The sequence below is a fragment of the Ogataea polymorpha genome (assembly GCF_001664045.1).
Source record: "Ogataea polymorpha strain NCYC 495 leu1.1 chromosome Unknown OGAPOscaffold_1, whole genome shotgun sequence".
Taxonomy (NCBI): Eukaryota; Fungi; Ascomycota; class Pichiomycetes; order Pichiales; family Pichiaceae; genus Ogataea; species Ogataea polymorpha.
The window spans coordinates 1,475,252-1,492,875 of record NW_017264698.1 but is presented as its reverse complement, the minus strand read 5'-3'; the positions used below and the strand labels follow the sequence as shown (position 1 = coordinate 1,492,875).

General features: G+C 48.7%; 10 protein-coding genes across 10 annotated transcripts; 3 read left to right on the top strand and 7 right to left on the bottom strand.

Annotated features, from left to right (window-relative positions):
• Positions 1–279: 279 nt before the first annotated feature.
• OGAPODRAFT_81374 (uncharacterized protein) lies at positions 280–1,953 on the bottom strand. The gene is made up of 2 exons (XM_018356514.1): positions 1,896–1,953; positions 280–1,863 (listed from the first exon to the last, which is right to left on the bottom strand). Exons 1-2 carry the CDS (start codon positions 1,936–1,938, stop codon positions 791–793), a joined length of 1,116 nt encoding a protein of 371 aa, XP_018213587.1. The 5' UTR covers positions 1,939–1,953; the 3' UTR covers positions 280–790.
• Positions 1,954–3,218: 1,265 nt separating this feature from the next.
• On the bottom strand, positions 3,219–6,047 carry OGAPODRAFT_15480 (uncharacterized protein). The gene has a single exon (XM_018353763.1). The coding sequence runs from the start codon at positions 6,000–6,002 to the stop codon at positions 4,920–4,922; it is 1,083 nt and encodes a 360-aa protein (XP_018213586.1). The 5' UTR covers positions 6,003–6,047; the 3' UTR covers positions 3,219–4,919.
• On the top strand, positions 3,252–6,047 carry OGAPODRAFT_75026 (uncharacterized protein; the record flags this gene model as incomplete). Its single annotated transcript, XM_018355963.1, has 2 exons — positions 3,252–3,515; positions 3,669–6,047. 2 exons carry the CDS (start codon positions 3,252–3,254, stop codon positions 4,905–4,907), a joined length of 1,503 nt encoding a protein of 500 aa, XP_018213585.1. The 3' UTR covers positions 4,908–6,047.
• A 1,811-nt stretch (positions 6,048–7,858) lies between these two features.
• Positions 7,859–9,796, top strand: OGAPODRAFT_92350 (uncharacterized protein; the record flags this gene model as incomplete). The annotated part of the gene is made up of 1 exon (XM_018357145.1): positions 7,859–9,796. One exon carries the CDS (start codon positions 7,859–7,861, stop codon positions 9,176–9,178), a length of 1,320 nt encoding a protein of 439 aa, XP_018213584.1. The 3' UTR covers positions 9,179–9,796.
• Positions 9,797–9,952: 156 nt separating this feature from the next.
• OGAPODRAFT_15478 (uncharacterized protein) lies at positions 9,953–11,082 on the bottom strand. The gene has a single exon (XM_018353762.1). It carries the CDS (start codon positions 11,069–11,071, stop codon positions 9,983–9,985), a length of 1,089 nt encoding a protein of 362 aa, XP_018213583.1. The 5' UTR covers positions 11,072–11,082; the 3' UTR covers positions 9,953–9,982.
• A 315-nt stretch (positions 11,083–11,397) lies between these two features.
• On the bottom strand, positions 11,398–15,024 carry OGAPODRAFT_15477 (uncharacterized protein). The gene has a single exon (XM_018353761.1). The coding sequence runs from the start codon at positions 14,345–14,347 to the stop codon at positions 13,418–13,420; it is 930 nt and encodes a 309-aa protein (XP_018213582.1). The 5' UTR covers positions 14,348–15,024; the 3' UTR covers positions 11,398–13,417.
• Positions 11,398–15,036, bottom strand: OGAPODRAFT_81369 (uncharacterized protein). The gene has a single exon (XM_018356513.1). The coding sequence runs from the start codon at positions 12,875–12,877 to the stop codon at positions 11,441–11,443; it is 1,437 nt and encodes a 478-aa protein (XP_018213580.1). The 5' UTR covers positions 12,878–15,036; the 3' UTR covers positions 11,398–11,440.
• Positions 14,431–15,036, bottom strand: OGAPODRAFT_11402 (uncharacterized protein; the record flags this gene model as incomplete). Its single annotated transcript, XM_018353271.1, has 1 exon — positions 14,431–15,036. The coding sequence occupies one exon, from the start codon at positions 15,034–15,036 to the stop codon at positions 14,431–14,433; it is 606 nt and encodes a 201-aa protein (XP_018213581.1).
• A 41-nt stretch (positions 15,037–15,077) lies between these two features.
• On the top strand, positions 15,078–17,270 carry OGAPODRAFT_92346 (uncharacterized protein; the record flags this gene model as incomplete). The annotated part of the gene is made up of 2 exons (XM_018357144.1): positions 15,078–15,084; positions 15,120–17,270. The coding sequence occupies 2 exons, from the start codon at positions 15,078–15,080 to the stop codon at positions 16,115–16,117; spliced, it is 1,005 nt and encodes a 334-aa protein (XP_018213579.1). The 3' UTR covers positions 16,118–17,270.
• On the bottom strand, positions 15,133–17,270 carry OGAPODRAFT_15476 (uncharacterized protein). The gene has a single exon (XM_018353760.1). The coding sequence runs from the start codon at positions 17,144–17,146 to the stop codon at positions 16,118–16,120; it is 1,029 nt and encodes a 342-aa protein (XP_018213578.1). The 5' UTR covers positions 17,147–17,270; the 3' UTR covers positions 15,133–16,117.
• Positions 17,271–17,624: the final 354 nt, after the last annotated feature.

The window sequence follows — 17,624 nt, the reverse complement described above, 5'->3', positions numbered from 1 at the left end:
CTGCTGAAGACTGGATTGTCGTGAAGGGGAATCGTTTCGGCTTCATGTGAAATCGATATGAATACCGATGGATGCATTTTCACTTTACTTGACTCGATCGGGCCAATCTGTGCATTGATCTCCAGTCTTGAGCTACAGAATCAACAATACCATGACTCTTGGGATACGATTCTACTCTCCTTTTTGGTGCCAATACTGAAGCCAGTTTACTGAATTCATTTGCTTTCTAATGTGTTGGGATTCTTTAATGATCATTGTGAAAGTCAAAATCCAGGACTTGAATTATAAAATTAGCTAACTCAAATAAATAAATTGTCAAAATTAGTTTTGTCAAGCAGAGCCTGCCAGCCTAAGCCGCCCTCCCAAATCCGGTTCAAAAACTCGATGATAATGTCATAGCACGAGTTCTTCATTGCATAGCCAAAGTTCTGCAGTCGCCAAAGCATATAATCTCGCTGGTCTTTTTGTACAACTGCCGTGCCAATGATGGAAAATGGCCACGTTAAAATTGCTGATATGTTTGAGTGGAAACTGAGCTGTTCCAGATCGCTAATGAAATCGCTTATGCGACGCTGTATCTCACTCTCCATCTCCAAAGCCTTAGGATAGAGTAGCTTATAAAGAAGAATGTACGCTCCTTGGGCCACTATGCGCGCGGCATGACAGCTATCCAAGAGTCGCTTGCAGACGTGTTTGGGCTGGTTGAACCGCACTTCTGGAGGCAGTACAGGGGGAACAAAGTATTTAGCATGCCGAAGTAACGTGATTGCCTGGTGTCTCAGACTTTCGTCTACGGATAGTGCAGCTGCAACCATCCGGCTTTTGATGCCAACTCAAACGCTGGAAGAGCGGCTCCCATAACCGGGTTGTTCATCCAAGGAGCAGGGCATTTGTAGAGCTTCTGATCCAGTAACGGCTGGAGCTCTTCAAACACCTCAAAGGGCGACTCCAGCAAGATCTGGGATTTCCGATCCAGAACCAATCCAATAATAGAGTAGTTGTACGCAAAACTCTCCACCAAGGTGCGCTCAATTGGCGTGAGAAGCCATTTCTGTTCGCAAACAACAGATCTAATGTCATCAGGAAGGCCCTCTGAGCGCCTGGAATTGGCCAACCGTGTCTTCGGCCAGTTGCGGATGAGCTGGAAAACCATTTTTAAGAAGAGCACAGTGCGGTAGCCGTCAAGACCGTAGAACTTTTCCCGCAACGTAAGCGACAAAAGAGCAACAATAAGCCATTTGTTGTCCCTATCGAAAGAAGCGCTGAGTACGATCTGCCGGAATTGGCCCATAACCTTTGTCATTCTGGATTCGGCCAGCTCACGCATATCTTTGCGGTTGGCTGCCAAAAAAGCTGCTCCGCAGGCATAAAAAACGTCCAAAAGCCACGGATTTGCTGCTCCATGAGGAATAAAAACCGCTCCTGGTTGCAGTCGCTCGTGCGTGAGCTGGGTGGACACCGCCACCATGAAGCCGTTGACAAACGCGTCGTAGATATATGCGTCTTTAGGGGAGATGAGCCCTGAAAAACCCAGCCCAAAACCACGTAGAGCGCTTTGAGAGCACAAGGTCGCGAGATATTTGCGGAAAATGGCGTCGTCGAGCTGATCCTGGCGACGTACGCAGTCGACGGACTTGATGGTGACTGTTTCACTTTCTGTGCGCTTGGCACTCTCTATTTCTCGTTTCTGACGTTTGTTCCCATACACAAACACGAAAGGGGTGGTTCGCTTTTTCTGGAGCCTGAACTCGTTCAGGGAGGACTTCGGTACCACTCCATCTGCCCAGACACAGATATACGAATTCCGAACGCATTGGGCGCACTCCGGCAGCGTCTCAGAGCATTTCACTTTGCGTTTGCGACCTGAGAATTAGAGCAAAGGTCCTTTTACTTACAGCATACACAACCGCGTGTACTTTTAGATCTCTTATTTTTCATCTAGTTTCTTTCGATGAATGGCCGTATCATTTTTTTTAGTCTTGAAAAGCGATAAAAAAAAGATATGCCGAGACAATCTGATGCGCCGCCACAACGGCCTTGACCAGTTACTCGGCTAAACATGTTCTACCAGTCATAGGGAGCGAGATTGGAGTGTCCTAAGTTCTCTACGCGGTAGTACAGAGCGTATTTGTAGGCCCCCATATGTTTCTCGGCCCGTACGAGTTGTCTGGAGCATCCAGAGTGGGATCGCATCTCAGACCAGCTGGGAACTCGACGTCTGGAAAGTCTAAAATATTCTACAAACTCGTGTAGCGCCAATCCCGGGCTGCCCCTGACTCTGGAGCAGCAGGAAAAGTACGCTGGAGAAAGAATACACAGGACGTCAAATTCAAGCATTTTTCGAAGGTAGCACTCGCGATAATCTTTTCTGGTCTGGACGAGCTAATGCTCTTCTACAGCCAGCAGCAGTTGGTCGGCCTTTCCAGAGCTCAGTACACTCTTTGCGAGAGCAAAAAGCGGCTCGCCTGAGGCAACTAAGACGGCTTTCTGTCCCTGATTTTCGTCGGCGTGGTACATGCAGCTAATAGCCTTGGCGATTTTTTCAACACCGAAAGAATCCTACTCGACAACCTTTGCTTCCATGGCCTTGGGCCTGTCTGCAGCATTTTTAGGGCCTCCGATGATTGGTCAAGTTGGCCTAACAATACCGTCGTGGCAGAAAACGGCTACTTCAACATTCTTCGGAGCAGGAACAGACACCTCTCCATCTTAAAGGAATAATGGAAGGATCCGTTCCCAAGAGCTTGGTACCAATTAGGACTTTCATGCCGAAAGCCGACTAGAGGCAATCTACGTCACCAGCTGGGGTGCTGGGGTGTCGACAATGGCCAGCTCGTTTTCCGTGAGCACCTTTTCGGCGACACGGGCCACGTCACTGCCCGAGTCTTGCACTGATACTTCTTAGGAAAGAACATATTTATCCAGAACACCGATCGCAAGCTCGGCTCGGTACGCGTCGATCTTGGGCTTGAAAGTCGCAAAAAAGCCGGTCCCCGGTGTTGTTGGTGCACTTTCCGTAGGGGATGGGCCTGGATCACGTCAGGAGAAGAAATAATGCGCACTTTTTTTTCTGATTGACGATTCCGAGGATTCTTTCCGTTTTTGGAAATGAATTTCTTATCTTCTGCACCGTGCATCGCGCCAGATGGCGGTCGATTGGTATGTCCTGATAAGTAGCTGTGAGAGTCCTGATAAGCAGCTGTGTACTATAAACGGCCTCCAGTCCCGCAAATTGTTGAACCAGCTTTACGATGCACACCGAAATTGATTTCTCTGCTATTCCCGGTACTTCCCATCTAGTGGACCTCGACCGCACCAAGGAGACTATTGAGACGGAGTCGGGCATTGTGCTGATCCCCACTCCGTCAGATGACCCTAACGACCCGCTAAACTGGTCTCGGGGCCGCAAGTGGCTCGCCATCTTCTGTACTGTCGTGTACATTTTCGGTGGAAGTGTTCCTGGCTGCTGCATATACTCGATTTTGACGGATATTGCTGAGGATCCAGACGTCCACGTGACAGTTGGACAGCTCAACGAGGGCACTGGATACATGTTTTTGTTCCTGGGGATTGGCAACCTACTGATGATGCCTCTGGCACAATAATACGGAAAAAGACCGATATATCTCATATCGCTGCTCGGAAACATCATGTTCAACCTGTGGCAGCCATACACGCACTCAAATGGTGAGTGGATTGCCTCGCGCATTCTGAATGGGTTTTTCTTTGCTCCCGTCGAGTCGTTGCCGGAAATCACTGTTGGCGACTTGTTTTTCGAACACGAAAGAGCAACGTACATGGGTGTTTACAGCGTTGCGCTCTTTGGCTCCAATTACATGGCCCCTATGCTTTCTGGGTTTGTGAGAGACGGACTGGGATGGAAATGGGCGATCTGGATCGCCTGCATCTTCGGCGCTGTGTGCTGGTTCTTCTTGCTATTTTTCATGGAGGAGACCAACTACACCAGAAGATTGAGAGTGAGAAAGGACGACGAGGGAAACATTGTTGCCGCCATCACGAGCCGTGGCGAGCAGAAGACCGACGAGAAAAACCCAGACACTATGCTAGTGGTCACAAGCAACGAGCTCGGCAACCAGGCTGCGCTCATCGACGAGGAAATTACGTATCCACCGCCAAAGACCTTCTGGCAGAAACTGTCTCTAACCAGCGGAATTCGCAAAGAAAACCGTCTGCTGGACGAGTTCAAGGCCATTGCTCTGATGGCACAGTTTCCTGGAGTTCTCTATGCCGGCTTTCTGTACGGCTCCTCACTGTTTTGGTACTCTGTGCTTAACGGCACTGAGGCTCTGGTTCTGAGCAGCGAGCCGTACAATTTCTCGTCCTCCATGTGCGGACTTGCATATCTGTCTCCAGTGATTTTCTGTCTCGTGATTTATCCATTTGCCGGCTGGTCCACCGACTGGGTAAAAATCAAGATTGCCAAACGCCACAAGGGTCTTTCGGAGGCCGAGGACCGATTCTGGGTCCTGCCAGTCTACATGATTCTGGGTCCAATGGCTCTGATTTTATGGGGAGTGGGAGCAGCCAAGGGCGTGCACTGGTTTGGCGTCGTGTTTGGACTCGGCCTCATGGCCGGTCTCTGCACCATCGGCTGTGTCTCTGCAGTGACGTACATTTTGGACTCGTACGAGCACATGAGCGCCCCCGCAATTACCGTGGCTATTTTGATTAGAAACACCATGAATTTTGCAATGGACTACGGAATCACCCCCTTCTACACCAATGTCGGCGTTCAGAACTGCTTTATTGCCTCGGCATTCATCTGCTTCTTCTGCATCGGCACGTTCCTTGTGATGATCTTCACCGGCCGCTACTGGAGAAACAGAACCAAAACTCGCTACTGGAAAATCGTGCAGGAGTACAGGGCCAAGGGCCTTATAAGTTAATTAAGTTAAGCACTAGTCTTGCCGTCCAAACTTTTTGTCGTAATCTGTCAGAACAAACCGGAACCTGACATCGTGGGAGTGCGTTCTCTCCAGAGCGTGCTTGATATTTTCCTCGGAAATAGGCAAACACTCCGTCCAGGCCTTGAGACCCTTGTCGGCAGCCAGCTTTAGCATGCTCAGGATTTGCTGTCTATTTCCCAGATGTGTGGCACTCAGAGAGATGGCAGACTGGTTGAGAGTAGGTAATTTCACCTCCAGCGGGTCCTCGGGAATACCAACAAACATAAACTTACCCTTGACTTTGAGACAGCCCAGGTAGCCGTCGAGATCAAAGTTCTCGACCGAGCTCGACGACGAAATAATCAAGTCGAATTCCCGCTGGTGTTTGGAAGGCCAGTCGGAATCCTCGCCTGTAGCAACAAACTCGGACGCACCAAGTTTCCTGGCGTCCTCTGCTTTCTTGCTACTCCGGGAAAACGCACAAACCTCTGCACCAAGCGCATTTGCAAACATGATAGCAAAGTGGCCCAAGCCACCAATCCCAATGACTGCCACCTTCTTGCCCGGGCCGCAGCCGTTGTCGACAAGTGGCGAGTATGTGGTGGTGCCCGCGCAAAGCATTGGCACAACATCTTCTGTCTTCAAAGCGTCAGGAATTGGGAACACGAAGTACTCGTGGGCACGAATGTGCGACGAGTAGCCTCCCCACGCCTTGGACCCGTCAGGATAGTTTGAATTGTACGTATCGACCATGTGGGGGCAATAATTCTCCAGGTTGGCTTTGCAGACCTCACACTTCAAACAGGACCAAATTTGGGCTCCGACTCCCACTCGTTGGCCCTTTTTTACGGTGGTGACCTTATTACCGACTCTGACGGCCTCTCCAATAATTTCGTGGCCAGCAATGACGGGCAGGTCAGGCTGCCCCCATCCTCCGGAAACTGTATGAACGTCTGAACCGCAGATTCCACATGCGTGGATGCAGATGTCTACGTCGTACTCGCCAAACGGTTTTGGCTTGAACTCGATCTTGGACACGGTGGACCAGTTGTTGGTGTCGGTGACGGCAAATCCTTCAAAGGAGTCTGGATACATTTTCAAGGTAGCAAATATAATTACCGAGTAGCAACTTAAATAGGGTTGATGCAGCTGCGCTAAATTTGAAAAATCAGCCAGATTTTCGGAGTTTTGAGGTCCAACTTCGATCTGTGCCCCCATTTTGAAAAATTGCTTGGTTGCGCGTAGAACTAATCAGAATTTTTGTGCTTTGGCTATCCCGTGGCTCCCTCAATCGAGTTGTGCCATCATCTCGAGAAACTTGTTAAACGGTACTGTAAATAACGTTCAGACGAAATAGGCGATAGACGGCAAAGATGCTAGGCCAGAAATGGTTGCCCGTAATGATCTGGAATACACTGGCGGAGAATGTGAGCCGTCTATCAAGATGCTGGTCATAGTTCCGCTCATTCAAAAGTGCCCTGAGAGTCCAACGTTAAAGGGGTCCAAGTATTATTCGTGAGCAGTACCATTTGTTAATAGGCTTGTGGAGCTCAACATCGGCATCTGTATAAGTTCCCCCAAAAAAAGATATCAGCAAGTATCTGAAGCGAGCGCGGAAAAATCGTTTGTATTGGAAACGCTATAGAAACTGGAAGCCGGTCCATCCTCTGACAAGCCTAAAAACAGCGCTCGCTAGAACCGCTTGAGAATCTAGCTTTATCTAAGAGAATACACCACTCTTTCTAAAAGATTCTAATACTTCTGACCACTCTATGTATTCTAGTTCTCGATTTTATGTGGTTCAGCTGTCTTCCTGCAGCCAAGCTCCCGAACATATAAGGAAACCCACACAGACATTAGCAGTGAATGTGAGCAGCTCCCATCGCGTCCATGTCCGCAATTATCCTCTAGCAGGTGATGAGCAGGATTTCGGGGTAAGGATTCTTGAAGGGCTGGTATCCAGGAGCAAAATGGTGCGTCAAGTAGTAGCGCTTTTTGACGGACTCGTACAAGTTGCTGGCACAGCGAATTTTGGCATGGGCAAACTGCACACGTCGTTTTTGGATATAACAGGAGTGTTCAGCCCAGAAAAGCCACGCCACTTAATCTTTGTCACCTGTGCCTCGTCCCGGCCGTATAATTCTTTGTCAGCCTTATACCAACTGGCATTGGTGTCTACGAACTCTCACTCATCGGCCTCGTTCATGTATCTGTAAATTTCATCTGTGAAGACCCGGGCTCTTTCCAGTCAATGGCCGATAGATGGTTGCAAGCTTAGGCGTTGCTGCCATCGTTCTACATGTTGAACTTTACCTCGTACATGACCGAGAAGTGCATTTTGATGAGATGAACAATCGCTTTTGCAGAACTGGATAGACTCTGTCGCTAGTAGGAGCCCAATTCTCAACTTGCAACCTCCTACTTGTCAGGCTTGGCCGCTAGTTGTCGTTCTGCGTTGTGCTCCACATAACTAACCTGATGATAAGTCAACGAGGTTGTCAAACCACTTACTGATCAGTTGGTAGCAGGCAGGGTTGAGGCCTGCCCAAACATTTCCTTCCTGGTGCAATTTCAAATAAGGCGGGAGATCAGGCTGTAGTATTACCAATGGCCGGTTCCCAGGGAGTCCCAGACTTTGGGCGCCGTGTGCTCAAATGCATTTTTCACGGCCCTCTTCAGAAGTCTGCCCAAAGAAGAGGTGTACCTATTAGGCATGGCGCTTCAAGGTCCACTCTTTTTTGGGCCCTATCTGTAACCTCAAGCAGTACAACATTGCGTGCGCAATTTATGCCTGCCGTGTCGAAAAATAAATGTCATCAGTGCTATCCTCATTGCACTGGCCGCTCGGCTTAAAAGCTGGGCTAAGAATTTTGTCGGGCACCAAATATCGGAACTGCCTAATCAGGAACATCGATAAGAGATAAATGAGGAAAAAAATAACTTAGTCAAGCATGGTACCAGAGTCTGTGTGTATTATTGGAGCTGGAGTATTTGGCATCTCTACAGCAATTGCCTTGGGAAAGCGTTATCCCAACACCAAAGTCACGGTGATCGACCGGTTAGAGCCGCCTGTTATAGATGGCACCAGTGTCGACACCACAAGGTGTATCAGGGTTGACTACAAGGACCCTATTTACGCGGAGCTGGCACGCGAATCGATGGATATCATCATGAATGATCCTGAAGTGTCGCCGTTTTTCCACCAATGTGGCATGTCGTTTGTATACGACGGGGGAACTGACAAATGGGCCGATATCTGGATCAATGGTAAGATAGCTGCTGAAAAGGCCAATGAAGGACATCCTGGTAGACTGCGATACTACGATTCAAAAGAGGCGGTGTACAAGAGTATTCATGGCGCTGACGCCGAACCAGTTGCTTCAAACAGCCGGTGGAATAAAGGATACACCAACTACCTGAACGGCTTTATTGACGCCGAGAAAAGCATGAAAGCGTACTACGAACGCGCCAAGATGTACGGCAATGTGAGGTTTATCTTCAAAGAGGTGGACTCCATTGTGTACGCTCCGGGGTCGTGCAAGGCGGAAGGTGTCAAGTTGGTCGACGGGTCGACAATTGCAGCTGACCTCGTTATTGTGGCTGCCGGGGCCTGGAGCTGCAAGCTTGTCAATCTTGACGGGGTCTGCAAATCCTCGGCAATTGAGGTTGCCTGGTTTAAGGTGACCAAGGAGGAGGAGGACCAGTGGGGAAAGATGGCCATCACGACCAACCTGTCCACGGGAATTAACCTCTTTCCGCCGTACAATGGAGAGATCAAATGTCTGAGACGGTCGCCTGGGTATAAAAACACGATGAAGGTGCCAAATCCCAATCCGGCTAAGCAGGAGGCCTTGGAGATCTCCTATCCGCGGACTGTCGTCGACCATCCGACCGACTGGATCCCACAAGACGCCGAAGACGCTCTCCGCGAAAACCTGGCCGAGATCATGCCAGCGCTGGCAAAGAGACCGTTTGACCGCACCAAACTGTGCTGGCTCACACAGACCCCCTCAGCTAATTTTGTCATCGACTATCATCCGGAGCTGGAGGGCGTTCTGCTGGCCACGGGTGGCTCTGCGCACGCGTGGAAATTTGTCCCTATTTTGGGCGACAAAGTGGTGGACTACATGGAGGGAAAGCTGGAAGCAACTTTGAAAGACATGTGGTCGTTTGCAGAAAAGCTGAAGGTCACCGTGGACAATGGCTCTGCCCCTCGGATGGACGGCGAGCCTCAGGAGCTCCGTGAGGTGGTGAGAGAATGTCCAAATTGAACATATAGATCAAATTTATCTGATGTTGTGGCAGAGAGTGGCTGGTTTAGGATGTGCAGTAGCTTGGAGAGTCGTCTACGTAAATTTCGCGTGAAATACCAGCTTACTGGTGGCAACAAGCAGTGGAAGACGGTCCACCTCCAACCCGAAGGATGAGCTTGTGTGCAATCGGCTCAGGTTGCCTGTCACATTGCTTAACGAGGCTACAAACTACTAAGTGCGGAAGCAGGCTGAATGTGTCCATAGGGTACCGAGGTCAAATAAAACCGCTTCGAGTAAAACTCCTCTTGAGAAGTGTCGTCGCTCGTCAAACCTTGGAACTGTCTGACATATAGCCAGCATTTTTCACACTTGACTTCCGCATATGTAGTTATAGCTCCAAAGATCAAAACCAATAACTCCTGGCTATTGGATACACACAGTATAGCCTCATCAAAACGTTTTCTCCAAATACATGCTTTGATGTAGCTAGAAAAATCCCTTGTATATGTTTTGGCGAGGGCTGCAGCCGCACATTATTGTTTGAAGTGATGATCAATTTGAATTTTTGGCTCCCTTATGGTCAGCAACAACCGCAGCGCCCAAACATCTTGCTTGCATAGAAGTCGGAGCATGTGTTACAGTCTGGTCCAGGTATCGATGAAAGGAGGCCAAAAGTCGGTCGAATTTTCCAAGTCCTTCAAACTGATTGGCAATTATTTCATGTATGTAGGGTCCGTCGATCAGCGGGCTTGGAAAATTTTTATTCAATCTACTATTGACGGACAGCAAGCCCGAATTTATTATGCAGCTAAATTATTTTGCCTATTTGAAGAACTTGTCGTAGCCGGTCAGCACAGCTCTGAATTTGATATCACCGCTATCCACCTTCTCCCAGGCCTTTGTCACATTCTCCTCAGAGATGTCAAAGGTCTCAACCATAGGTTTGATATCGTGCTCAGCAGCAAGCTGGAACATGTACTCAATCTCCTTAGGAGACCCAATATCAGAACCACCAATATGGATGCAATTAAGGAGGTAGAACATGGGAACCAGCTCAAGCTTCACACCAGCAGGAGGCGCGGTGATGAAGGTGAAACGGCCGTCTGGCCTGAGCATGGAGATCACTTTGGTGAGAGACTCATGATCGAAGTCGGAGCCAGTATTGACAATCAGGTCCAAAGTGTCGTAGTTCTTTGATTCAAATCCTTCTTCACTTGTGGCAATGTAGTGGTCGGCACCAAGTTTCATAGCATACTCCTTCTTGCTGTATCCTCTCGAAATCACTGTCACTTCTGCTCCCAAAGCTTTGGCAAACATAACAGTCATGTGGCCAATGCCTCCAAATCCGTAAACACCGACCTTTGTGCCCTTCTTCACTCCGTAAGAGAGCAGTGGACGGAAACCAGTGATACCTCCACACAGCAAAGGGGCAGCGTGCTCTGTCTTCAACTTCTCTGGAATTGGGATCACAAACTTGCTGTTCACTCTGATGTGAGAAGCGTATCCACCTTGAACAAGCGTACCATCATCATAAGTGCTCAAGTACAAACTCTTTGACTTTCTGCAGGTGTTCTGGAGGTCATGGTCACATCTCCAACATTTACCACAACTGTCACACTCAGCCCCCACACCGACTCTGTCACCGATTTTGAACTTGGAGCTATCCACCCCCTCGCCCATAGCAACGATCTCGCCAATAATTTCATGACCGAAGGCTCTTGGAAGTGGCAGTTCTCCCCAATTGCCCTTACTGGCATGAATATCAGAGCCACAGATTCCACAGGCTAGAATCTTGATGTCCACATCCTGTGGCCTGGCTTTGTGGGGCTTGTAAGTGAACTGCTTGGCTTGCGGCCAGTCTTTTAAACTGTTAACAATTCCCACTGCTTTGATCTCGTCGATGGAAGACATTTTGTCAAGGCATTTTCAGGGTCTGCTTTCCAGACCCTTTTATATGGCTGAGCTTTCTGGATGTAAATCGGAGTTAGGAACGTCACTGGATTTAGTACGGAAGCACGACCATTTTTTTTCAAAATTCTATGCCGTGGGAAAATTAAAGTTGCAATTTCTTTGTCAGCATGATGCACATCGTCGGTTTTGTGCGCGGCTCACTGCGGTTCAAAATTTTATCATTGCTCTGAGTTCTAGTAAAATGAACGCTTAAAAAAGCACGTGACTTTATTTCCTGCTCAAACTCCGTTCACTCAGGTTTTAACACGGAATTAATATTTGAGATGGCCAGCAGTTTTCAAAGAGGGTTGAGTGAACTTGAGTCATCAACTACCCCATATTCCTTGCCACGTTTTTTAAGATAAGACTAGAGCTTTGTGCCAATTTCTTTTGCAAGTGCTCCATAATTGGTTTGGAATCAATAGGTGGGGCCATGATGTCCTGGGGCGTTCTTCGCGAAAGATTGAGAAGAACCTTGGCCATATCTGTCGAACCTGAACCCTTGAAGTGATTCCATATTACCATAACGGCCGTGTAAAGACACCAATCGTAGTGGAAGCAGCCGTCGGCTTGCCAGTAATCCAAGTTCAGATATCCCTCAATGATCATTTGCGAGGCGTGCCACACCGCTGTTCTTGTGTCTGCAAAGGTGGAGTCTCCTATTGGCAGCAGTTTCTTGGGCGATGCGAGGTTTGCTGAAAGTAGCAAATGTGCGTGCCGGTAGAGTGCTCCGACCGAAGTTGTGAACTGCATGAATACCGGATCGTTTTTGACGGTTTCGTTCATGGAACTAGGCCACCTGCTGAAATCATCGCTCCATTTCTCGAGTGCCGTCAATATCTGCAATTTCCAGCTGTTATCGTGGAAGCCAGGACTTGATTTTTGATGGTCCAGGAAAACGCTCAGTATACCATGCAGCAAAATCTGTTTCTGATGACCATCAGTAAGTAGCAGAGTATACTTTGAACTCAAGTACCCTTGCAGGGCCGCATTGAAAGTCACTGGCCTTGAGCGGCGCCTGAGAGTTAGCCATTCTTCAGCCGACGCCATCCACAATTGGAACGAAGACGGCATGTTACAACGGAGCTCGGAAGCCGACATTGTACTTCCACAACCAAAAAGCATGCTTTTCTGGACGTCGAGTTGGAGTGCAAGAAATGTAGCCCTGGTTCGACTTTCACTTACGATCCATTCGTGCCAGTTCGCTGTCTCAGGGGGGCACTCAAAATACCCATTTTCACGCAGAATGTGAGTGACCACTCCACTAAAAGCAAGCGCATGCTCGTGTTGCATCTTGTCACCAAAGAACAGTTTCACAAATTGGCACACAATCAAGGATTGTACTAGCTCTAGGTTGCCCCCCAGAAGCCCTGGAAGCTCAAAAAGCCGTTTTTCTAAAATTGCAACAAGCTTGGTAGCTATGGAATACTCTGCGCAAGATCCTGCCATAATAAGGCTTGTCAACAAATAAATACTTTCGGTAGTGAAACTCTGCACGTGAACCAAGGGATAGGTGAGATTGAAGCCGGAGAAAAAGTTCTCCAATGACCTTTGGACGGAAGACGAATCCAATATTCCACAGGAATTAACCGTCTCAAACATCATTTTTTCTGTCTCACATAAGCCCCGGACAAACCGCTGGACACGTTCCACTGTTGGCTGGTCCAAGGCTGGCATCGAGCAGTCCACCCTGGGATTCTCAAAATTGTATTTATTCCACACACTGCTGGACTTATGACTGAGCTTGAGCAGTTCTGGCTCTAGCATAGCTTCAAAATTGTGGCCTTCTGTTGTGTCGCTGTCGTTTTTCGAAAAGAGCCGTGTGTCTGTGGAGTCCGGCGAGCTGCCACTATCTTCTCCTTTGACGCGTTTTGTGTATCCTTCTTGAGGGCTCCAGAACTTCCGTCTTGTCACAAGCTCTCCGAGCCCCTCTCCGCCGGCCTCGATGTCTTTTTCCTTGTGTCTTTTCAGATGACGATCTTAAAATTAGTACATTAAATTATCTACTTACTCAAGCAATCTGACCGGCGAAAGGGCGCACCGCAACGTGTACAAACATGTTTCGTATCGCTGTGATTCACCATGTGACGTTTCAGATGGTCTTTGCGCTTGAACGCCTTGGGGCACTGATTGCAAGCAAACATTGTGTGGGAAAAAGGGGTTTTTCGCAAAGTGGGAAATATTAGTTTTAGGGACGCTTAGCTAAGCCGGCCCGTAAAAGCGCACCCTGACACCCTCGATCTACAACAGTGGAACGGCATGTGCAATTATACAAGTAGGATAGCGAAATCGATGCCGCTCGTCAGCTCACTGCCACATGCTGGGTCTCAGGTCGTCCCCCATTTGCGAATACACCTGCTGTGCCGATGCAAAAGGCCCCATTCCAGCAAGCCCTTCTTCCTTTATGTCCTTCAACGGATCCGGAAGCATGTCGCGAATATCCCGGCCCTGGGCGTCCACGAACCTGTCTCTGTCCTCGTTCATCTCCACCTCTCTTGTAGAGATCCTGTTCATCAGCTTGAGAAAGTTTGATTTCTGGAATTTGTCGCTGGTTTGCTTCGATATATCTGCCGGAGGCTGCGACATCGTTAGGAAGACAGACCGAGCCAGCTGGGCAAACTTAATCTTATCGTCCTCGTTCTGCGGTTTGACCTGCTCCGCCTGCTGCTCTTCCATCTTCTCGTCGTGCATCTCGTGTTCCAGCTCGTCGAAAGCAGCGTCCACAGCAGAAAAGTCTTCCCGGACAGTCGCAGCAGAGACGACCTGCGGTGCGAGCGATGTGGCAAGCTGCGGTGCGCCCGTGCGCATTCGGAAGGCCGAGGAATACGTGTCTGCCGTTTCCTGCTGCTGCTGCTGTTGTTGGCTCTGCGCAAATTCGTGTCGCCACTGCTGTGAGTGCAGAGATTGAGTCGGCACTTGTTGCAAATGCTGGGCCCCCGGCGTGTCGTGGAGGTTCATATCGCGAAAGTGGTTGACCCACTGGTTTTCCTCTATAAATGCGGGCGTCGGCAGAGTCTGGAAAGACGCCTGGTACGAAGGCGTTTGTTGTTGGAAAGCGCGGTACTCAGACTCGAGTTGTTGATCCACCGTCTGGTGGGGTTGAGCCTGCAAACGCTGGCTGTCGCTGTTCGCCCTTAGCTGGTTCGCGAGGGAGTTGTCCACGTTTGCTCGTTGTGTGAACTTGTTGAGCGCGTTGTTCGCGCCGCATGAATCCCCAAAGGCGTTGCTGAAGCTCATGGTGGTGACTGCTTGTGGAGAGATTTTTTTTTGGCAAATGGATTTAGTTGCTTCTTTCGGAACGGTGCGTCGATCGACGCAAATCATCCGTGCTTGTACTCGACAAGGGCATCGACGCGGTGGTTGGCGGTACTGAAGCTGCGGAACTTGACGCTCTCCGTCGCACCCGTAATCTCGTGTGCGCTCGAGTCCCCCCACTTTTCAGGAACGCGGCAATTAGGGTCGGCATACACAAGAACATTGAACGTGCACTCGTCCTCCAGCTCGGGCAGAAATGTCACCGACGCAGTGATCTGGCGGATGATTGCTTGGATCTCTCGCTGGATCTGTTCGTTCGTTTTGCTTTCCGTCTGCTCGGTGTCGGGCTTCTGTATATCTAGGTTGAACTGCCACTTTTCGACCGTCTCGCCCGTTTCTTTCGACACAATCGCCAAAACGAGCCGCGAGATAGAGCCTCCGTACACCCATTTATGCAGCTGTTTCATGATCTGCTTTACGTAAGACTGCAATTCGTCGTCTGTGGGAACAAGCATGTTGAGACCGTATTTCCTCACGGTCTGGAAGTCCTCGGGTGGGTAAATGCCACGCTGATACAGGATGCTATGAATGCTGTACTCGAAAAAGTCGGACACAATTCGTGACGATCCTTTCAGGGCGAGTTTGGAGCGAGTGGGCACCGAATCTGACATAAATTAAAATAAATATTTTTATTTCTCTATTTTTTTGTCTTATGGTAAGTATTGCTGGTACGTTTGCTAACCAAAGCATGGAGTGAAACGAACAAGGCTTACTAAGGACACGCGCTTGCAAAAGATCAAGAAAGACGCGGTGCGGATCACAAGGTACCGTTCTCTCACTGACCGTGTGCTTGCTAATAAGCAGAATCATGTTTACAATGAGAAAACGCTAGCCCAGACAGAACAGCTGCTGGATATTAATCCTGAATTATACACTATATGGAATTATAGGAGAGATATTCTATTAGAGCGGTTTAAAACATGCGATTCGGATGCAATTCACGACATTATGAAGAACGAGCTGGCGTTGAGTGTTGAGTATTTGAGACGGTTTCCCAAATGCTACTGGATTTGGAACCACCGCAAATGGTGTTTGGAGTACGACTGTCTGACCAATTGGGACGCCGAGATGGCGATGATTGACACTTTTTTAAAAGCAGACTCACGGAATTACCACGTGTGGCAATATCGACGGTACGTGGTGGACCGCATGAAACTGGGGCAAACGAGCCAAGAGCAACTGGACACAGATCTGCAAGAATTCAATTACACAACAAAAATGATCAACAGAGATATCTCCAACTATTCTGCGCTGCACAACCGGTCGCGGCTGGTGAAGATGCTATTCGAAAACTCCCCTGAGTCAGCAACAGTGTTCCATACGAAAAATAAATATGAGTTCCTTGTCCAGGAGTTCCAGATGATGAAAACCGCATTCTATACTGATCCTGACGACTCCTCTGTGTGGATATATCTCAAATGGCTGCTTGGTGACTACTTTATTGATAGCATCAGCAAGGAACAGGCCCGTCAGGTAGTGGAGACTGCAATTGCCGACATTAACGAATTGAACGAGCTCGAGCTCGAGGACAACGGTGTGGACAACCAGTGGTGTTTGAAAACGCTCGTTTTTCTTGAACAGCAGCTCAGAAAAGTCACCGGCGTGACAACGGGGCAGAAAAATGCTATTCTAAAAAAACTCATCGAGCAAGACCCCATGCGAATAAAAAGATACGAAAATTGCATGGATTGATTATTTGTCAAAAGGTCTTTCTGGCCTATGTTTGCGGTTCGGGTTGTAGGTGTGCTGATAATTCTTTTTAAAGGTTTTTCGCGGCGCAGCACGGTTATTAGATTGGTACGAAGAGTTCGGATGCGGACGTGGAGAGGGATTATTTGGCACTCCATGGGCAGGTGGCGCCCTGTAATTCTTCCCCGTGGGCTGTGTCGGTGCCTGTCTGAGCGCCGCAGCCTTTTGCTGAATGTACCTCTCCTTTTCGCTCGCGTACTGGCTCACTTCGTCCAGATACTTTTTCTTGCTGTACAGAAATCTGACCGAGCCTGTCTTGCCCACGTCGTAGTCGCGCAGTTTGAAGAAAAGATCTTCATCCAGGTTCCGGGGCGGTTGCAAGCCATTGGGTCTGTCGTCCTGGTGCAAGCTGATTTTGATGTTGAGAATAACGTCATTTATGATATGTTTGCTGTCAGTTCTCAATTTCAGCTGTTCCAGCGCGTCTCTCATGAACGACGTCTCGTAACTGTCGAGATAGTATTCCAAAAATTCATTAACTGCATTGTTGACCTCGTCCTTACGCGCATGGACAGCAACCTCGCGCTCATTGAGCAAACGCTCAACTTTTCTTTCCATATTTAGTTCGTTCCAGACAAGCAAGCTGGTGCGCAATACGACGATTGCGTTAAAGTTCGAGGGCCATTGCAGCGGCAATTCCGTCGCGTACAAGTCATTCAGCATCGACCAGCTCAGAAAACAGACCTCTCTGGGGATTCTGAAGTATTTGGCGTACTTGATGAGGAGCTCCTCGATCAGGAAATAACGGAAATCGAAAGCCCCAAATTCCATAAACTTTTTCTCCAAGCTCAGAAGTCGTTTTCGGTGTTCGTCTTGCTCCTGAGGCGTAGCCACGATGCCACGTAATTTGTATGCCTCGGAGATAACCAGGGAGAGTTTCTTGATGTAGTCGTTTTGTTTGAGCGAAATGAAAAGCGAGGTTATGCCGACGTCGTAGTGTGCACTGCCATACTTGGCAAAGCTGTTAAACATGTAGAACCGCTGGTAGTAATAGAAACAGCCCTGCAGAATTTTAGTGGGGAATTGGAGCACCTTGATCAGTTTGCATAGAAACTGGAAAACCTCTCTTTTCTTGACTTTGTAAGCTCTGGCCAGGCTGTCATCCTTCAAGCTGTTTTTGAAAAGATAGCTTATCTCGTCCTTGCTCAAATACGGTTTAGAGAGCTGAATCACCCCGACAAAATCGCCAGAGGCGTCAGGAGAGAGAGACATGCTAAAGAGCGAGAATTGATTATTTTATTAAGGACTAAGTTTTTTTGAAAACAATTTTTGGTCTACGGTTTGGTGCGAGGAGTCGGAGAAACGATTCGACCCCGGGGTACATGATCGGTGCCGTTTCCCCGCATTTTTATATTGCGGCTAGATACCCCCGACTTTGCCGCAGGCCAGACGACCCTCCGCGCGCTTCTTCCACAGGTCCAACAATATAAATTTGTCCCGAGTCGCAGCT